Source organism: Dipodomys merriami, unplaced genomic scaffold, assembly GCF_024711535.1.
Source record: "Dipodomys merriami isolate MVZ:Mamm:240054 unplaced genomic scaffold, mDipMer1.0.p SCAF_3, whole genome shotgun sequence".
Classification (NCBI taxonomy): Eukaryota; Metazoa; Chordata; class Mammalia; order Rodentia; family Heteromyidae; genus Dipodomys; species Dipodomys merriami.
Window position 1 is genome coordinate 31493794 of NW_027204492.1, and position 13422 is coordinate 31507215.

The window sequence follows — 13422 nt, forward strand, 5'->3', positions numbered from 1 at the left end:
ACTCTACCACTTGAGCCACAGTGCCATTTCCGATTTCTTGGTGGTTAATTGGAGTTAAGAGTCTCACAGACTTTCCTGCTTAGGCTAGCTTTGAACCATGATCCTCAGATCTAAACCTCCTGAGTAGCTAGGATTATAGGTGTGAGCCACTGGCACCCGGATTTCTTCTATACTCTTTTAAGTTATCTGAAGATGACAATAATGCCAATTATAAATGGAAATGCTAACCGAATAGTTGTGATACTATATTATGTTGGGTCTAACAACAAGATAATGAAGTCTGCGCATGTCTAATAATACACAAATTTCCTCCTCAATTCCACATCAATGTACAGATGTGGAATGCAAAGATGGGGGAGGCAACTATATTTGTTACAATTATTTTGGTCCCTCTCCATGTAAGGAGCCAAAGGCATCATGTGGTAAATGAATGTTACCAGTGCCTTCCTACCTCGCTTGTTTTTTCCCCCCCTGACTGTCCATGAGTGTGAAAGCTCAATCTAATTACAGAAGTATTTGGGAAGCTTTTCTGTACCAGGCCTTGTTTTAGAGATCAGGTTCAATAGGAGGGTAACTGAGACAGGGGCTCATGTAGGATTCAGAGAAATAACAAGCACTCATGACTTCCTAACATCTAAAGATAGGAGAATACAACAGGTACAAAGATAAGCAAGAAGCCAGGTGGCCTGTAATCCTAGCTACTCAGGAGACTGAGATCTGAGTAGTTTGAAGCCAGCCCAGGAAGGGAAAGTCTGTAGAGAGCTGCGAGAGGCCGCACCTGGAAGATGGCGCCGGCTTCCGCCCTCCGCCTTCCCGATGGCGAGTGCTTTCTGTGGTAAACAACTCCTTATATGGCTAAGGCAAAGAATCTGGCTTGCTTCCGCGCACCTGAACCTATTGGTGGTCCCCACGTGGCGTATCAGGGTTGGCTACCCAGCGGGTACTTAAGGCTGTGGGGAATTCTCCCCGGGGTTGGGGTCAGAAGATTACTCAAAGGTCCTGAATAAACTGCAGAGAGAAGAGTCCGGTGTCGCGTCTTCCTTGCTGGTCGAGGCGGTAGCGACAAAAGTCCAAGAGACTCTTACCTCCATTTAACTAGCAAAAAGCTGAAATGGAGCTCTAACTCAAGTGGTAGAGTGCTAGATTTGAGCACAAAAGCTCTGGGACAGAACCCAGGCCCCAGGTTCAAGCTGTAGAACCGGCACACACATACAAAAACACTAACCCAGAAAACTGATGGTGACAATAATTTTGATGTTTTCACTCTTCTAGTTCTTTTCTCATTCTTTTTCCTTTTCTCATTTTGTGTTTCCCAATACTGAAACTCAAATTAAAAGCCTGGTACTTTTGCTCAGGTTTTTTCATTCATGGTTGGTGCAAAAGCACTTGAGCCAGGTCTTTGGTTCTGGCTTTTTGAGATAATCCCACGGATTTATCCATCCAGGTTGGCTCTAAACTGCCATTCATAGATCTCAGCTTCCTGAGCACCAAAGACTATAGGCATGAGTCATCAGCACCTGCCTTTTCTAGGTGGCTTTTCTAACAGGCTCATTTGCATGAGAAAGGCAGGAGCAGAAGGATCATGTTACAACTTGTAAACTCCATATTTAATAATAGGCAGAATACAAAACATTTTCACTATAATGCATTGAGTTTTCCATGAAATGAATACTTGGTGTTCACATGCTTATTTGGTGCTACTTTTCCTCTAAAATCTATGTGGATGCCTTGGAGTGGAGGGGGTAAATACTTGCCTGGCATGCCAGAGTCTGTAAGAGTGTAGATTAATAAACAAAAGAGACTTAAAAAAATAAAATCTACCATCAGGCCAAGAGGCAACATGGCTTGTTGATAGTGATATACCATTAGGACTGCCTCTGTTATAAAGGATGCAATTCTCCAGATCATTATATTGCCCCAAGCATCCTGACTCTTTGCAGTTACCTTGATGTCAGCACTGAAATTGTTGATCTTTTGCCAGCCTGAGTTTTCCAAATGAAAGTTTGCCCACCTAAGCAGAAGCTCTTCTGGAGACAATTTCATAAGTTCCTCCAAAGTCTCACCATCTCTAAGTAAAGCAGCCAACGCTGAAGAAAATAAAAACTTCAATCAATGTATGATATGACAAAGGGTCACGCCAAGTTTACTCAACCTTTTTGTTTTTCTTGGGAGACAAGGTTTCACTACGTTACCCAAGCTAGCCTTGAACTTATGATCCTCCTGTCCCAGCTTCCTAAGGGCTGGGATTATGAGTGTGCATTATCATGCCCAGCTTTGCCCAGTCTTTTTGAGACAATCTTAAGTAATAGAGATGTAAGAACTAGTATAGCATAGTTCTGGCTTCATGAGTATAATCTAATAAAAAATAAATATGTGATACATAAACATATTGTGAGAATGCACAGAAAACGTATAATAGAAAAAGTAATATTTTTATTATTCACATTTGAAATACCAAATTAGATTTAACATTTATTGACTTTAACATTTTCTACATAATTATGTATTTGCATTAACTGTTCTAATTTAGTAGTTAGTAGGGATTATAGAAGGATGTTTAAACTGGGGGAATTTTTGATTAAGGCATTCTACAGGTGTTGGGGGAGTAGCTCAGTGGTAGTGTGCTTAACTAGCATGTGTGTATAAAGGTCCTGAGATCCATCCCCAGAATGAAAGACCTCAAATCCAAGAAGTTGAGTAGCTATTATGAAATAACTGCCTCCCATAAAATGAAAGAATAATGTTGGACAAGAAAATTAGTTAGTACTATTTGATTTCTAAAGTTCTAATTATACCTCTATCAGGCAAAGATCATCTTTGATAGATTTGTGTCATTATGGTGCTCAGGGATTTAAGCAAGATGAGAAGTAGCGTGCTGATATGTACAGAGCCCTCCTTCTGGTTACCCTTCCCCCCACCATCAAAGGCTGGAAAGAATCAAATAACCCAACATCTACATATCTAATTTATTTCATGAACCAATATAATTTTGTTTTCTTTCCGCAGTTTCCATCAATTAAGCAAGGAAAACATTGATATGATGTCAGCAACTGGAGCAATTTTTGTTTTGTTTTATTTTGGTCAGTCATGGGCCTTGAGCTTGGAGCCTAGGTGCTGGCCTTGAGCAAAAGAGCTCTTTTGTTCAAGGCCAGCACCCTACCACTTTGAGTTATAGCACCACTTCTCATTTTCTGATGATTAATTGGAGATAGAGTCTTAAGGACTCTCTTGCTCAGGCTGGCTTTGAACCACAATCCTCAGATCTCAGCTTCCTGAGTAGCTAGGCTTATAGGCATGAGCCACTAGCACCTGGCTAACTGGTGCAATTTTAGTCATTCAAAAGTAGGATCTTAGTGCCAGGCCCAGTGGCACATGTCTGTGAAGTCCCTGCTACTTGGGAGGCTGAGGACAAGGATCACTTGAGCTCAGAAGTTTGATTACAAAATAAAAGAAAAAAAGTAAATAAAAGTAAACATTAAAAAATTCAGAAATAAAATAAGCGCAGTACTAAAAATAATAATAAGAAAAAAGGACAAACTATTAGAGAAGTGCGGCGCGCACCTTCTCGACCAGCGAGGAAGAACGAACACCACACCAGGAGTCTTCTCAGATCACGCTTTATTGGAGAGCCTTTTAGTTGATGGGAGAGCTTGAGCACGAGAGAGCGTGCACCCGAAACATGGCCGCTTATATAGGGAATAGGAACACGGGTCTTTCTATCATTGGTCGTCTGCCTTTCACCGTCACCAGGTGCCATGGGATTGGCTGGGGACTCTACGTGGCTCGCGCATGCGCAAAGCCCAGGACCCACCGTCCTGCCAAGCACCGCCTGAAATGGAGTGGTTACCTCAAAGCTGCAAGGGAGTGGGCGCCATCTTGTAATGGCGTTTACCCTGGCTCCCTACAGAGAAGCTCCTTCTTTCTAGATCCTTTAATATATTGGAATCCACCAAGTCTGGCAGAGTAGTGAGTCATTGCTGGAATCTTATAGTACTTCTCTGTTCCCACCTTATTGGTTGGTGCTGGTATGTGAGTCCAAGAGTTAAAGATCAAACTGGGTAACAGTCAGATCCTCCCACCACAAAACAGAAACCAAGCAAAACCTTTAGGGCTAGGGGTGTATATAACTCAGTGGTAGAGCACTTGCCTAGTATGCACAAGGCTCTGGGTTCTATCCCCTGCACCACACAAGATAAGTAGGACTTTCTGAGTAGATTGAAAATGTGCAAAAGCCAGTCCTATGATATGTAAATGTCCAACATAGGATTTGGCAGACATTATGAGACCTTGAAAAATATGGAGAATCCCAAAGTAATTAAGAACTATTATGATGGGAGTGATGCTGGAAATTCTGAAATAAAATATGAATATCTGGAGCAATAATAAACATTTAAAATTTTAGAGAACTGCCTAGTACCTGACAGGCATTGGATTGCATATAAGCATGCACTCTGTAAGTAATGAGATCTAGAAGTCTATGCTGTTAAAAGGATGGAGGATTTTTTTTTCTGGCTCAGGAAATATAGGAACACTAAGATAGATGGCAAGACTGTGAAAGCAGTCTAAATCTATGATAGACTATAAAAGGCATTATAAATAACAGGACATAGCCTACCATGGAGCTCAGGGGCATCATGCAGTAGAGGCTGTGTGGACCCTACAGAAAAGGCTGTTACCTTTGGGGACTTGGGAACATTATTTTCGTACCTTTGTTGTAGATAAAATTTAAAGTGCCAGACAAATGTAAATTACTACAAAAGAAGAGTTATAATTAGGCTGTTTCCCTGAATACCTACACAGCATTATCTTTTGTTAATTCTAGTTATCATCTAATCACCTCAATTTAAGTGAAAGTATAATAGTTTGTATGAATAGAAAAAGATACCCCCAATAAACCACTTTCCCAATAATGACTGTGTTCCATTACCTTCATTCCGGCTTAACTCAATGTCTGCAAACAAACCGATCTTAATAATCTGCCAAAGCAGACCCAACACCAGATGAGGTTTCCCAGCCCGTAAATCCTCTGCACCAATGTTCACAACGTGACACCCAATGGCAGATGCAGAGTTCAGAGCCAAATTCAAGTTTTCCTGCAAGACAGCCAAATTACAATTACACTTGCTTTTTGACCTTTCCATTTTTCCCAGTGAAAATTTTCACTGAAAATAATACTCAGATGTTTTATTTGGCCCCTTCTGAATTATGCTGACACTAAAGGAAAAGCCCAAGTGACTACAGTAAATATATCCATGTGGATAGTGTCGTATTTCAAAAAAATGTTTTAATGAGAGTCCCAGAAGTATGGCATGCACCCAAGTCAAGTTCTAGAAGCTACCGATCTCTATCTGATGCCTGAGGCTGAAGGGATTTTACCATTTAATAGTCTAATATTCTTCCAATGGAAAAAGAAAGAATGCTCCATTCCTTTAAATAGGCCAACTCATGAAGGGTTTAAATATTGTCCTTGAGCTTATGGCTTGGGCACTGTCCTCTCAAGACTGGCGCTCTGCCACCTGAGCCAAACCTCTACTTCTGACTTTTTAGTGGCTAATTGGAAATGAGACTCCCACAGATTTTCCTGCCCAGTCTGGTTTAGGACTGCAATCCTCAGATCTCAGCCTCTTGAGTAGCTAGGATTATAACAGGAATGAGATGGTGGTACCCAGCTGGAAATATTCTACCACAAGAAGACCATAGGGCTTTGAAATGAAGCAGAGATTTGCACCACAGTTCTTTATTAACCTCTGGCAAACTTTCAGACTTTTCTGAGTTTCAGCTCTGAGGATTAAATGAGATACTATGTGGTGAGTACAGAATATGCAGTGTGTAGAACAAGCTTTCCTGGTTTTATACCAGTTCCATGGCAAGAGTGGAGAACAGGGTGTACCTGAATGATGAAGGGTGTAAGTTTCTTCTTGTTGATTGCACGTTCATCAATTGTATCAGGAACTGAAAGGTTGATCATTTTGCTGCAACACAAATGAAAAAAAGTTAATTACTCTTAAAGAGTCTATAAAACATGTCTTTCATGTGATCTAAACAAGAAGCCATGTTGATTGATCACAATAAAAACTACATAGAAGCCTAGCACTGGTGGTTCACGCCTATAATCCTAGCTACTCAGGAGGCAGAAAGCTGAGGATTGCAGTTCAAAGCCAGCCCAGGCAAGAAAGTCCATGAGATTCTTATCTCCAACTAACTACCAGAAAACCGGAAGTGGCACTATGGCTCAAGCAGTAGAGCCCTTGCCTTGAGCTGAAGAGCTGAGGACAGTGCCCAGGCTCAGAGTTCAAGCCCCACGACCGACATAAAAAACAAAAACAAACTAAAAGAAAAAACTATACTCATAAAATGCTTAAAAAAAAAACAACCAAAGAGCTGAAGGTATAGCTTGGTGGCAAAGTGCTTACATAGTATACAAAAGGCCTTGGGTTTGATCTCCAGCACCAAAACCAACACCAAAAATATGACCAAAATGTTTATAGTAGTTGAGACTCTGAATAGAGTGTAGGGGCATATTTTCTCATGATTACATTTTTTTTGAGATACTGGGGTTTGAACTCAGGGTTTCCGAATTATTATACATGCACTCAGCCACTTGAGCCATACTACTAGCCCTGTATTGTTTACATTCTGAAAATGAATAATCTGCATATTGAAAAGGATCAGTGAACAATTACGATAACCAGATATACATTGAAACTCTTCTACATGATTTAATTTATATTTAAATTTTACCCTCTATCCAAAAAACAGTAATACATTATTTGTTGAGAAGACTTTTTTGATGCTACAGGAAGAAACAGACTCACACATGAGGTCCACCCCATCTTCTATCACTGAGCTATACCCCCATCCAAGCCAGGGATTGTTTCATTCACTCAAGTCTTACTTCTGCTTTTTCATGGTGCTTGAGCTGGAATCCAGCATTGTACTGCTGAGTTACACTCTTAGCCCCCTTCACCACATGCTTTCTGAGTGTCTCAAGAAGCTAGACACTCCATTTGGTACTGGTAATACAGTGGAGAGATAAAGAAAGATTAGTTAGGCTACAGTCTGTCACTTACTAGAAAGAAAATATTTTCTTTTGTTGGTCATGGGGCAGGGCCAGGGTGCTATCTCTGGGCAATTTTTGCTCAAGGATAGTGCTCTAAAGGCACACCTCCAATTCAGGTTTTCTGGTGATTAATTGGAGATAAGAGTCTCAAGGACTTTCCTGCCTGGGCTGGCTTCAAACCGCAATCCTTAGATCTCAGCCTCCTGAGTAGCCATGATTACAGGTATGAGCCACAGCATCTGGCTAGAAAAAAAATCATATTTGATACTATTTATATATTTTTAAAAATTTATTCGGTGGGGAGAATTGAACCTCGGGACCCCAAACATTCATGGTTCATGGTATGTTCTATGTACATACATAGTATATGGAAAGATGCATGGTTTTCCCTATTCACCATAAAATTTCTTACAGATGGTACTATAAACAATTAAAATGTTATGAATCTTAGCCTAAATTTTATCACATGGGGGGTGTGGAAGGTAAATATTGCATACTTGGAACTAGTGTTGCTGATTTTAAAATATTTGCATACACATAATGAGGTTATTATGAGGATGTCAAACAAATTTCATTTGTGTCATATATACCTTGCACACATAACCAAAGGGTAATTTTGATTTGTTTTTTATGGTGCTAGGGATGAAAGCCAGGGACTCAGACATGCCAGGCAAGCTGAATCTCTATCATGGAGCTACCCCTGGCCCAGATAGTAATATTATACATTATTTTTAGTGCACCTGCATTTTGACAGTGACTTGCCACATAAAGTTAGGTGTGGAGTAGTCCACTTGCAGTATCATTGAAGTAGGAAGGTCAGGTCTGGCCAGCACCATATTGACCGCATGGTGAATGGTAGGGTCTAGCATCTCTTCTTCATGCTAGGGGAGGGTGATGCCTCCCAGGTGATGCATATGCCCAGATCCCTGGAGATAGGGACAGGCACTTGGCTGATAGGTTACTGAACCTGTCAGTCCAGTGCCTGGGACTGGGAGTGTTCTGTGACCCTGTCCTGTGCTGCGACACTATTTAGACTCTGACAAGCATAGGCACCCTTACATGTGTCTCTGTTTTTGTGTCCTGTGTCCTGTCCCCTGGCTCGCCAGTCATCATGGAGTCCCAATTCAGCTCTCCATCAGAGCTGAATTAGTTTGTTGGTATTGTTTTTGTTCTTTTCTTTCTCCTTGGCCTGTGTCCTAGTTGTGTTGTGTATTAGCGGGCTGCAGGCTTTATTACAACAGACTGCCTGCAGACTGCTATGTAATAAAGATCCAAGATTCATTCTCCCAAAATGTGTCTTCTCTGATAATTTACCTTACAAATGTCAGAGCTTAAAATGTTTCAGATTTTGTAGCATTTTGGCTTTCAGATTTTTGGATTAGGAATGCTCATGACAGAAAGGAACCTAAACACATGTGGAGTTCACTATCCTAGTCCACAGCTGCATGGCTTCTGAGTGTATGAGCCTGAATTTGAACCTGGGTCTATCAGTCATGGAGCATGCTCTTAACCACTGGGCTACACTGCCTCTGAAAAGAAAAGAAGCAGCAGAGAGCACTGAGGTTTTCCCATCACTTCTGCCAAGACCCTGCCGGCTATGGAGGAGTCACAGTGACAGGAACTTTTTAAAAATAGGTCACTGGAGAGAGTGAACCGAAGGTAGCCCTTTTTTTCCCTTTGGAAGCTATTGCGTTTCAGAATAGACACTGACATACTTAAATGAACGAAGTAGTAATGTACTGCTTGCTAGTGATGAGAAGAAATGGGTGCTGAGTGTTTGTCCTATAGAGAATATCCCAGTCTCTGACAGTTTTCCTTATAGAGAAAGACTTAAGAGATGAAACAAAAGGGACTGAAGTGAGGTAATTCTCCTGTGTTTCTTTCCTGAGATGCAGTTGCCAATCATTTAGAAATAAAGTGAGCAAGTTTATGGAAGGAAATTTTTGGAAATCTGTAGATAAAACAAGTTAGCATCTTACCAAAGCACAATTCCATCACCAACAGCTTTGAACAGGTCATCAGTATTTGGGTTCATAGGTATAACATGTCTGCAATCTGGATCATTTTCCAAGGCCTTGTTTATCCAGTTAACAAAAGCATATTTTTCTTCCTCTAAAATCATGAATGAAAACAGTTCATACTCTATATTAATCTTTTGACCCCCCTCCCAAAACCTAAAATAGTTGTAATAGCAGTATTGAACAAACACGTGGTTATCATCTTTGGACACCAGATACTTGGATATAACCCAAAATGAACAAAAACAATAAAGTAAGTGAACTAATCCTCAGAGAAGTTACTTATAAAGTCTTTTAAAAATTGTATGTATAAGCCAGGTGCTGGTAGCTCATGCCTGGTATCCTAGTTACTCAGGAGGCTGAGATCTGAGGATTATGGTTTGAAGCTGCCATGAGCAGGAAAATCCATGAGACTCTTATAAAGTATTTTAAAAAGCAAGAAGTGGAGCTCTGTCTCAAATGGTAAAGTGCTAACCCTGAGCAAAAAAGCTCATGGACAGTGCCCACACTCTGAGATCAAGCCCAAGTACCGGTACAAAAAAAATTACATTTATAGCACTGCAAAACTCTTCTGTAATAAAATCTATCATGACATGAACTGTGTCTCTTATAAGCTAAAAAAATCATACAATAACAACCTGTCATATAAAAAACCCTTGTCATAACTTTATGGTATTACACCTAAACTCAAGTGCATCTAACCAAGGACATCAATGGTATTCTTTTTGTTTATTTATTTTTTGCCTGCTGTGGGGCCCCGTGCTGTCCCTGAGCTTTTGTGCTCAAGGGACACACTAGCACTTTAACACTTGAGCCATAACTCCACTTATTGCTTCTTGTGGTTAATTGCAGATAAGAGTCTCACTTGCTGACTTTTCTTCCTGAACTGGCAATACTCAGATCTCAGCTTCCTAAGTAGAGATTACAGGTGGGAGCCATTGGCACCTGGCTGGGATTCTTTTGTTTTGTTTTTGTGCTGGTCTTGAAGCTTCAACTCAGGGCCTTATACTCTAGCTTGGCTTTTTCACTCAAGATGGATACTCCACCACTGAGTAATAGCTCCACTTCTGGCTTTTTGCTGGTAAATTAGAGATGAGATTCTCTCACACTTATTCATCTGGGCTGACTTCAAACTACAGTCTTCAGATCTCAGCCTCCTGAGCCACTGGCGCCTGGCTTGGTGGGATTCTTAATCAGAACCCCCTCCCCCCAATGACCTTACAGTAGCCACCCTACTCCCATCTACATCATCTGGAGCCCATTACCTGAATAAGAATGCTGAGTCCCTTCACTGGAGAGCTCTGAAGTCCCCCCCAGAGCACAGATCCCCTCCTTCCTGTTGATTGCCTTGCGGAAGGTTTTAGCAATATCACTGCTTTTTACCTCTTGGAAAATCTAGTAAGAAAAGAATTTTGTTGATTGACAATTCAGGCACAACAATAAGCACACTTGTCTTATTTTAGATCTTGATGGTTATTTTTTTCCCCAGGTGATGAGTGTTAAAAGGAAAATTGGGCTTGAGTTTTTGCAATGCTAAACAAATCTATCATGGTGCTACTCCAGATGAAGCTTCAAGTCAATTGCACACACTTTTCAAAAACATGAAGTGCTACATGCATTGAATCCCTTGTAAGCTCAAAAGTAGGGTGGCTGAAAAGCACAGGTCAACCTGTTAATTTCCTTTTTTTTTTTTTTTTGGTCAGTTGTGGGGCTTGAACTCTGGGCTTGGGCACTGCCCCTGAGCTCTTCAGCTCAAGGCTAGCGCTGTACCACTTGAGCCACAACGCCACTTCCTAACCCCAATTCTCAATGTAAAGAATGTTACTTAAAAACACTTAAAATGCACTTTTAAAAAGTGCAGCATAATGGTAGCTCAAGTAAGAATCCATTTAATCAAAAGTTGCAAGGGAGTCAGAATTTGAAAAATCTGCTCCTCTCCTTTCCTCTCTCCCTTCCACTCTCACTTCTCCTTTGCTTTGTCTCTGTCTGTCTCATTTGTTTCTGAGGATAGACCCTAGGGTCTTGAACGTTCAGGTAGGTAACTCCACCACTGAGTTATAACCCCAAACCTAGCTTATCTTCACAATAAGGAAAGTGGCTAACAAGTTAATGTGTATACTCTAATTGTATAAAACAGGTTGAAACAGTGCAAATTTCACATCCTGGTTCACTAAATTGACTGGGTGGGCATTCTAATGCCATCTCTATATACTCCCCAAACTCCCCTCCCCATACTTGTCCCTGATCTACCAAGGTACAGCACTGCCTCCAGTCGCATAGAAGCAATGTGCATAAACTTCAAAGAACTTCCTTTAAATGCTGTTTAGAACCCTCATTTAAGTGACCCTATCAAAAGAAACACACTGTAATGGAAAGTTTGCTACAGAATTGTAAATTAACTCAAAGGTCTTTCATGCTGTCAATGAATACATATATTCTCATCTCAGCATGATTGTAGCCTATGCCTAGAATAAGATCATAATATATAGCAGTTCATGCTGGGAAAATCCAGCCCATGAGATACTAAAACCTTGCTGAAGACTGCCAAGTTTCAAGGAGAGAACGATTTTGTAACTAGTCCATCAGAACAACTGACATTTTGTAATCTGTACCAAGGTTGCTGCCTGCATCATCTCATACCCTTACCTTTCTTGTCCCCTTACCTTTCCTGAAACCTGACTTGCCTGCGTCTAGAAACAACTGATTCAAGTTTTCCCACTTTCTATATCTGCAAGTCTGTGGTATGCCAGTAATTTTACAGGTAGTGTTTTTGGTGTCTATATCTACAATACAGAAGATGCACAGACACATTAACTTTTCTAGATAGTGTGTGCAAATGATAAACCCACTTTCTTCTCCATAGCACCGACTCTCATCTGAATTGGACACTCCAGGTAATTTTTCTATTATTCAAGCCAAACTAATTGAATTGAGTCACTCCCTGGAATGTGGCAAAGCCTGAATTAGAATGTGTTTTGATCCATAGCTTCCCTTTTTGATAACAAGGCACCTGGCTCAGTAAGGAGACAAGTACTTCATTCCAATTCTGTGTCATTTAGTTAAACATTGTGGAGTAAGTTAAAATCTGACAGGTTGGGGCTGGAAAGGTGGCTCAGTGGTAGAGCGCTTGCCTTGCATGCATGAGGCCCTGGGTTCGATTCCTCAGCACCACATAAGCAAAAGGAAAAAAGCCGGAAGTGGCACTGTGACTCAAGTGGTAGAGCGCTAGCCTTGAGCTGAAGAGCTGAGGGAAAGTGCCCAGGCCCAGAGTTCAGGCCCCACAACCAGACCCCCCCACAAAAAAATCTGACAGGTGGTTCTATGCTTCCATCAGAAAGAATGACATTTGTTAGGAAATGGAAAGATTTGGAAAAAATTATATTAAGTGAAGTAAGCCAGGCCCAAAGAAACATAGGTCCCATGGTTTCCGTTATTTGCAATAACTAGTATGTCTGAAACAAGCAGAAAAGGTCAGATAAGTTGATGTTAGGTGAAATGAACCCCAAGATAAGGACTCAAATGGTTTTTTTCTTTCTTGCAATTGTTTCTAACATATTTATAAGATGATTTCTATGTTGCCTTGTATGTCCCTCCCCCATGGTATAACCCCTGCTTTCATTGTATTTGATGTTGGTATAATTTGTGGAGGGGAAGGGGAAAAACAAATCATTTAAATAGGGATACAGGTGGACCCATTGCAACAATGAGATGCACAAGTCGTTATGTCGAAAAACAAACTTTACAACTTTGGTGGGGGGGAAGGAAGGGATGGGAAGGGGAAACAAAGGAGGAGGCAACAATGCTTGATAAGAAATGTACTCATTACCTTGCCCATGTAATTGTAATCCCTCTGTACGGTATTTTCACAATTAAAAAAACTTCTGAGAAGTGGCATTTCCTCATTCCTGCCATACCACATGACAGTACAATGGGCACAACATGGTACTGCCTCACAGCGATGTACCAGGCTGGTTTTCTCTGTATTAGTGCTTTCGTAGTAAGCATTATTTCTGGCTAGAAATTAGCCTGTTTCAATGAGCACAATTTCAGCCCACAGATAAATCCTGATTTGCATGTGCCATAGGAAAATGTGATGATTAAAATGAAAAGAAAAAGGAGGAAAAAAAGAAGTTGTATTGTATTGTAATGAAATGACTTCTATGGTCTAGTACAACTTCTGATGTTTGGGAATGAAATGCAAGAATCTAAATTTTTTAAAAAGAAGATTGTATGACTGGAGGAACAAAGGGTGAACAAATGCAGCAGTGGTCCTCACTAGACACTGTTGAAAATGAAAATATACAACTTGTGGGAGGGGACTGGAGGGAAAAACTGGGAGAGAGT

At 40.8% G+C, this 13422-nt stretch overlaps 1 protein-coding gene across 14 annotated transcripts in view; it reads right to left on the bottom strand.

Moving 5' to 3' along the window:
* Pls3 (plastin 3) overlaps positions 1-13422 on the bottom strand; it is a 92251-nt gene that overhangs the window by 13756 nt on the left and 65073 nt on the right. For all 14 annotated transcript variants that reach the window (XM_070039876.1, XM_070039872.1, XM_070039866.1 and 11 more), the window contains 5 exons: positions 10344-10473; positions 9040-9172; positions 5891-5972; positions 4928-5093; positions 1945-2087 (listed from right to left, as the gene is read on the bottom strand). In XM_070039876.1, the coding sequence (XP_069895977.1) occupies positions 1945-2087; positions 4928-5093; positions 5891-5972; positions 9040-9172; positions 10344-10473 (654 nt within the window). The remainder of the gene's footprint in view (positions 1-1944; positions 2088-4927; positions 5094-5890; positions 5973-9039; positions 9173-10343; positions 10474-13422) is intronic.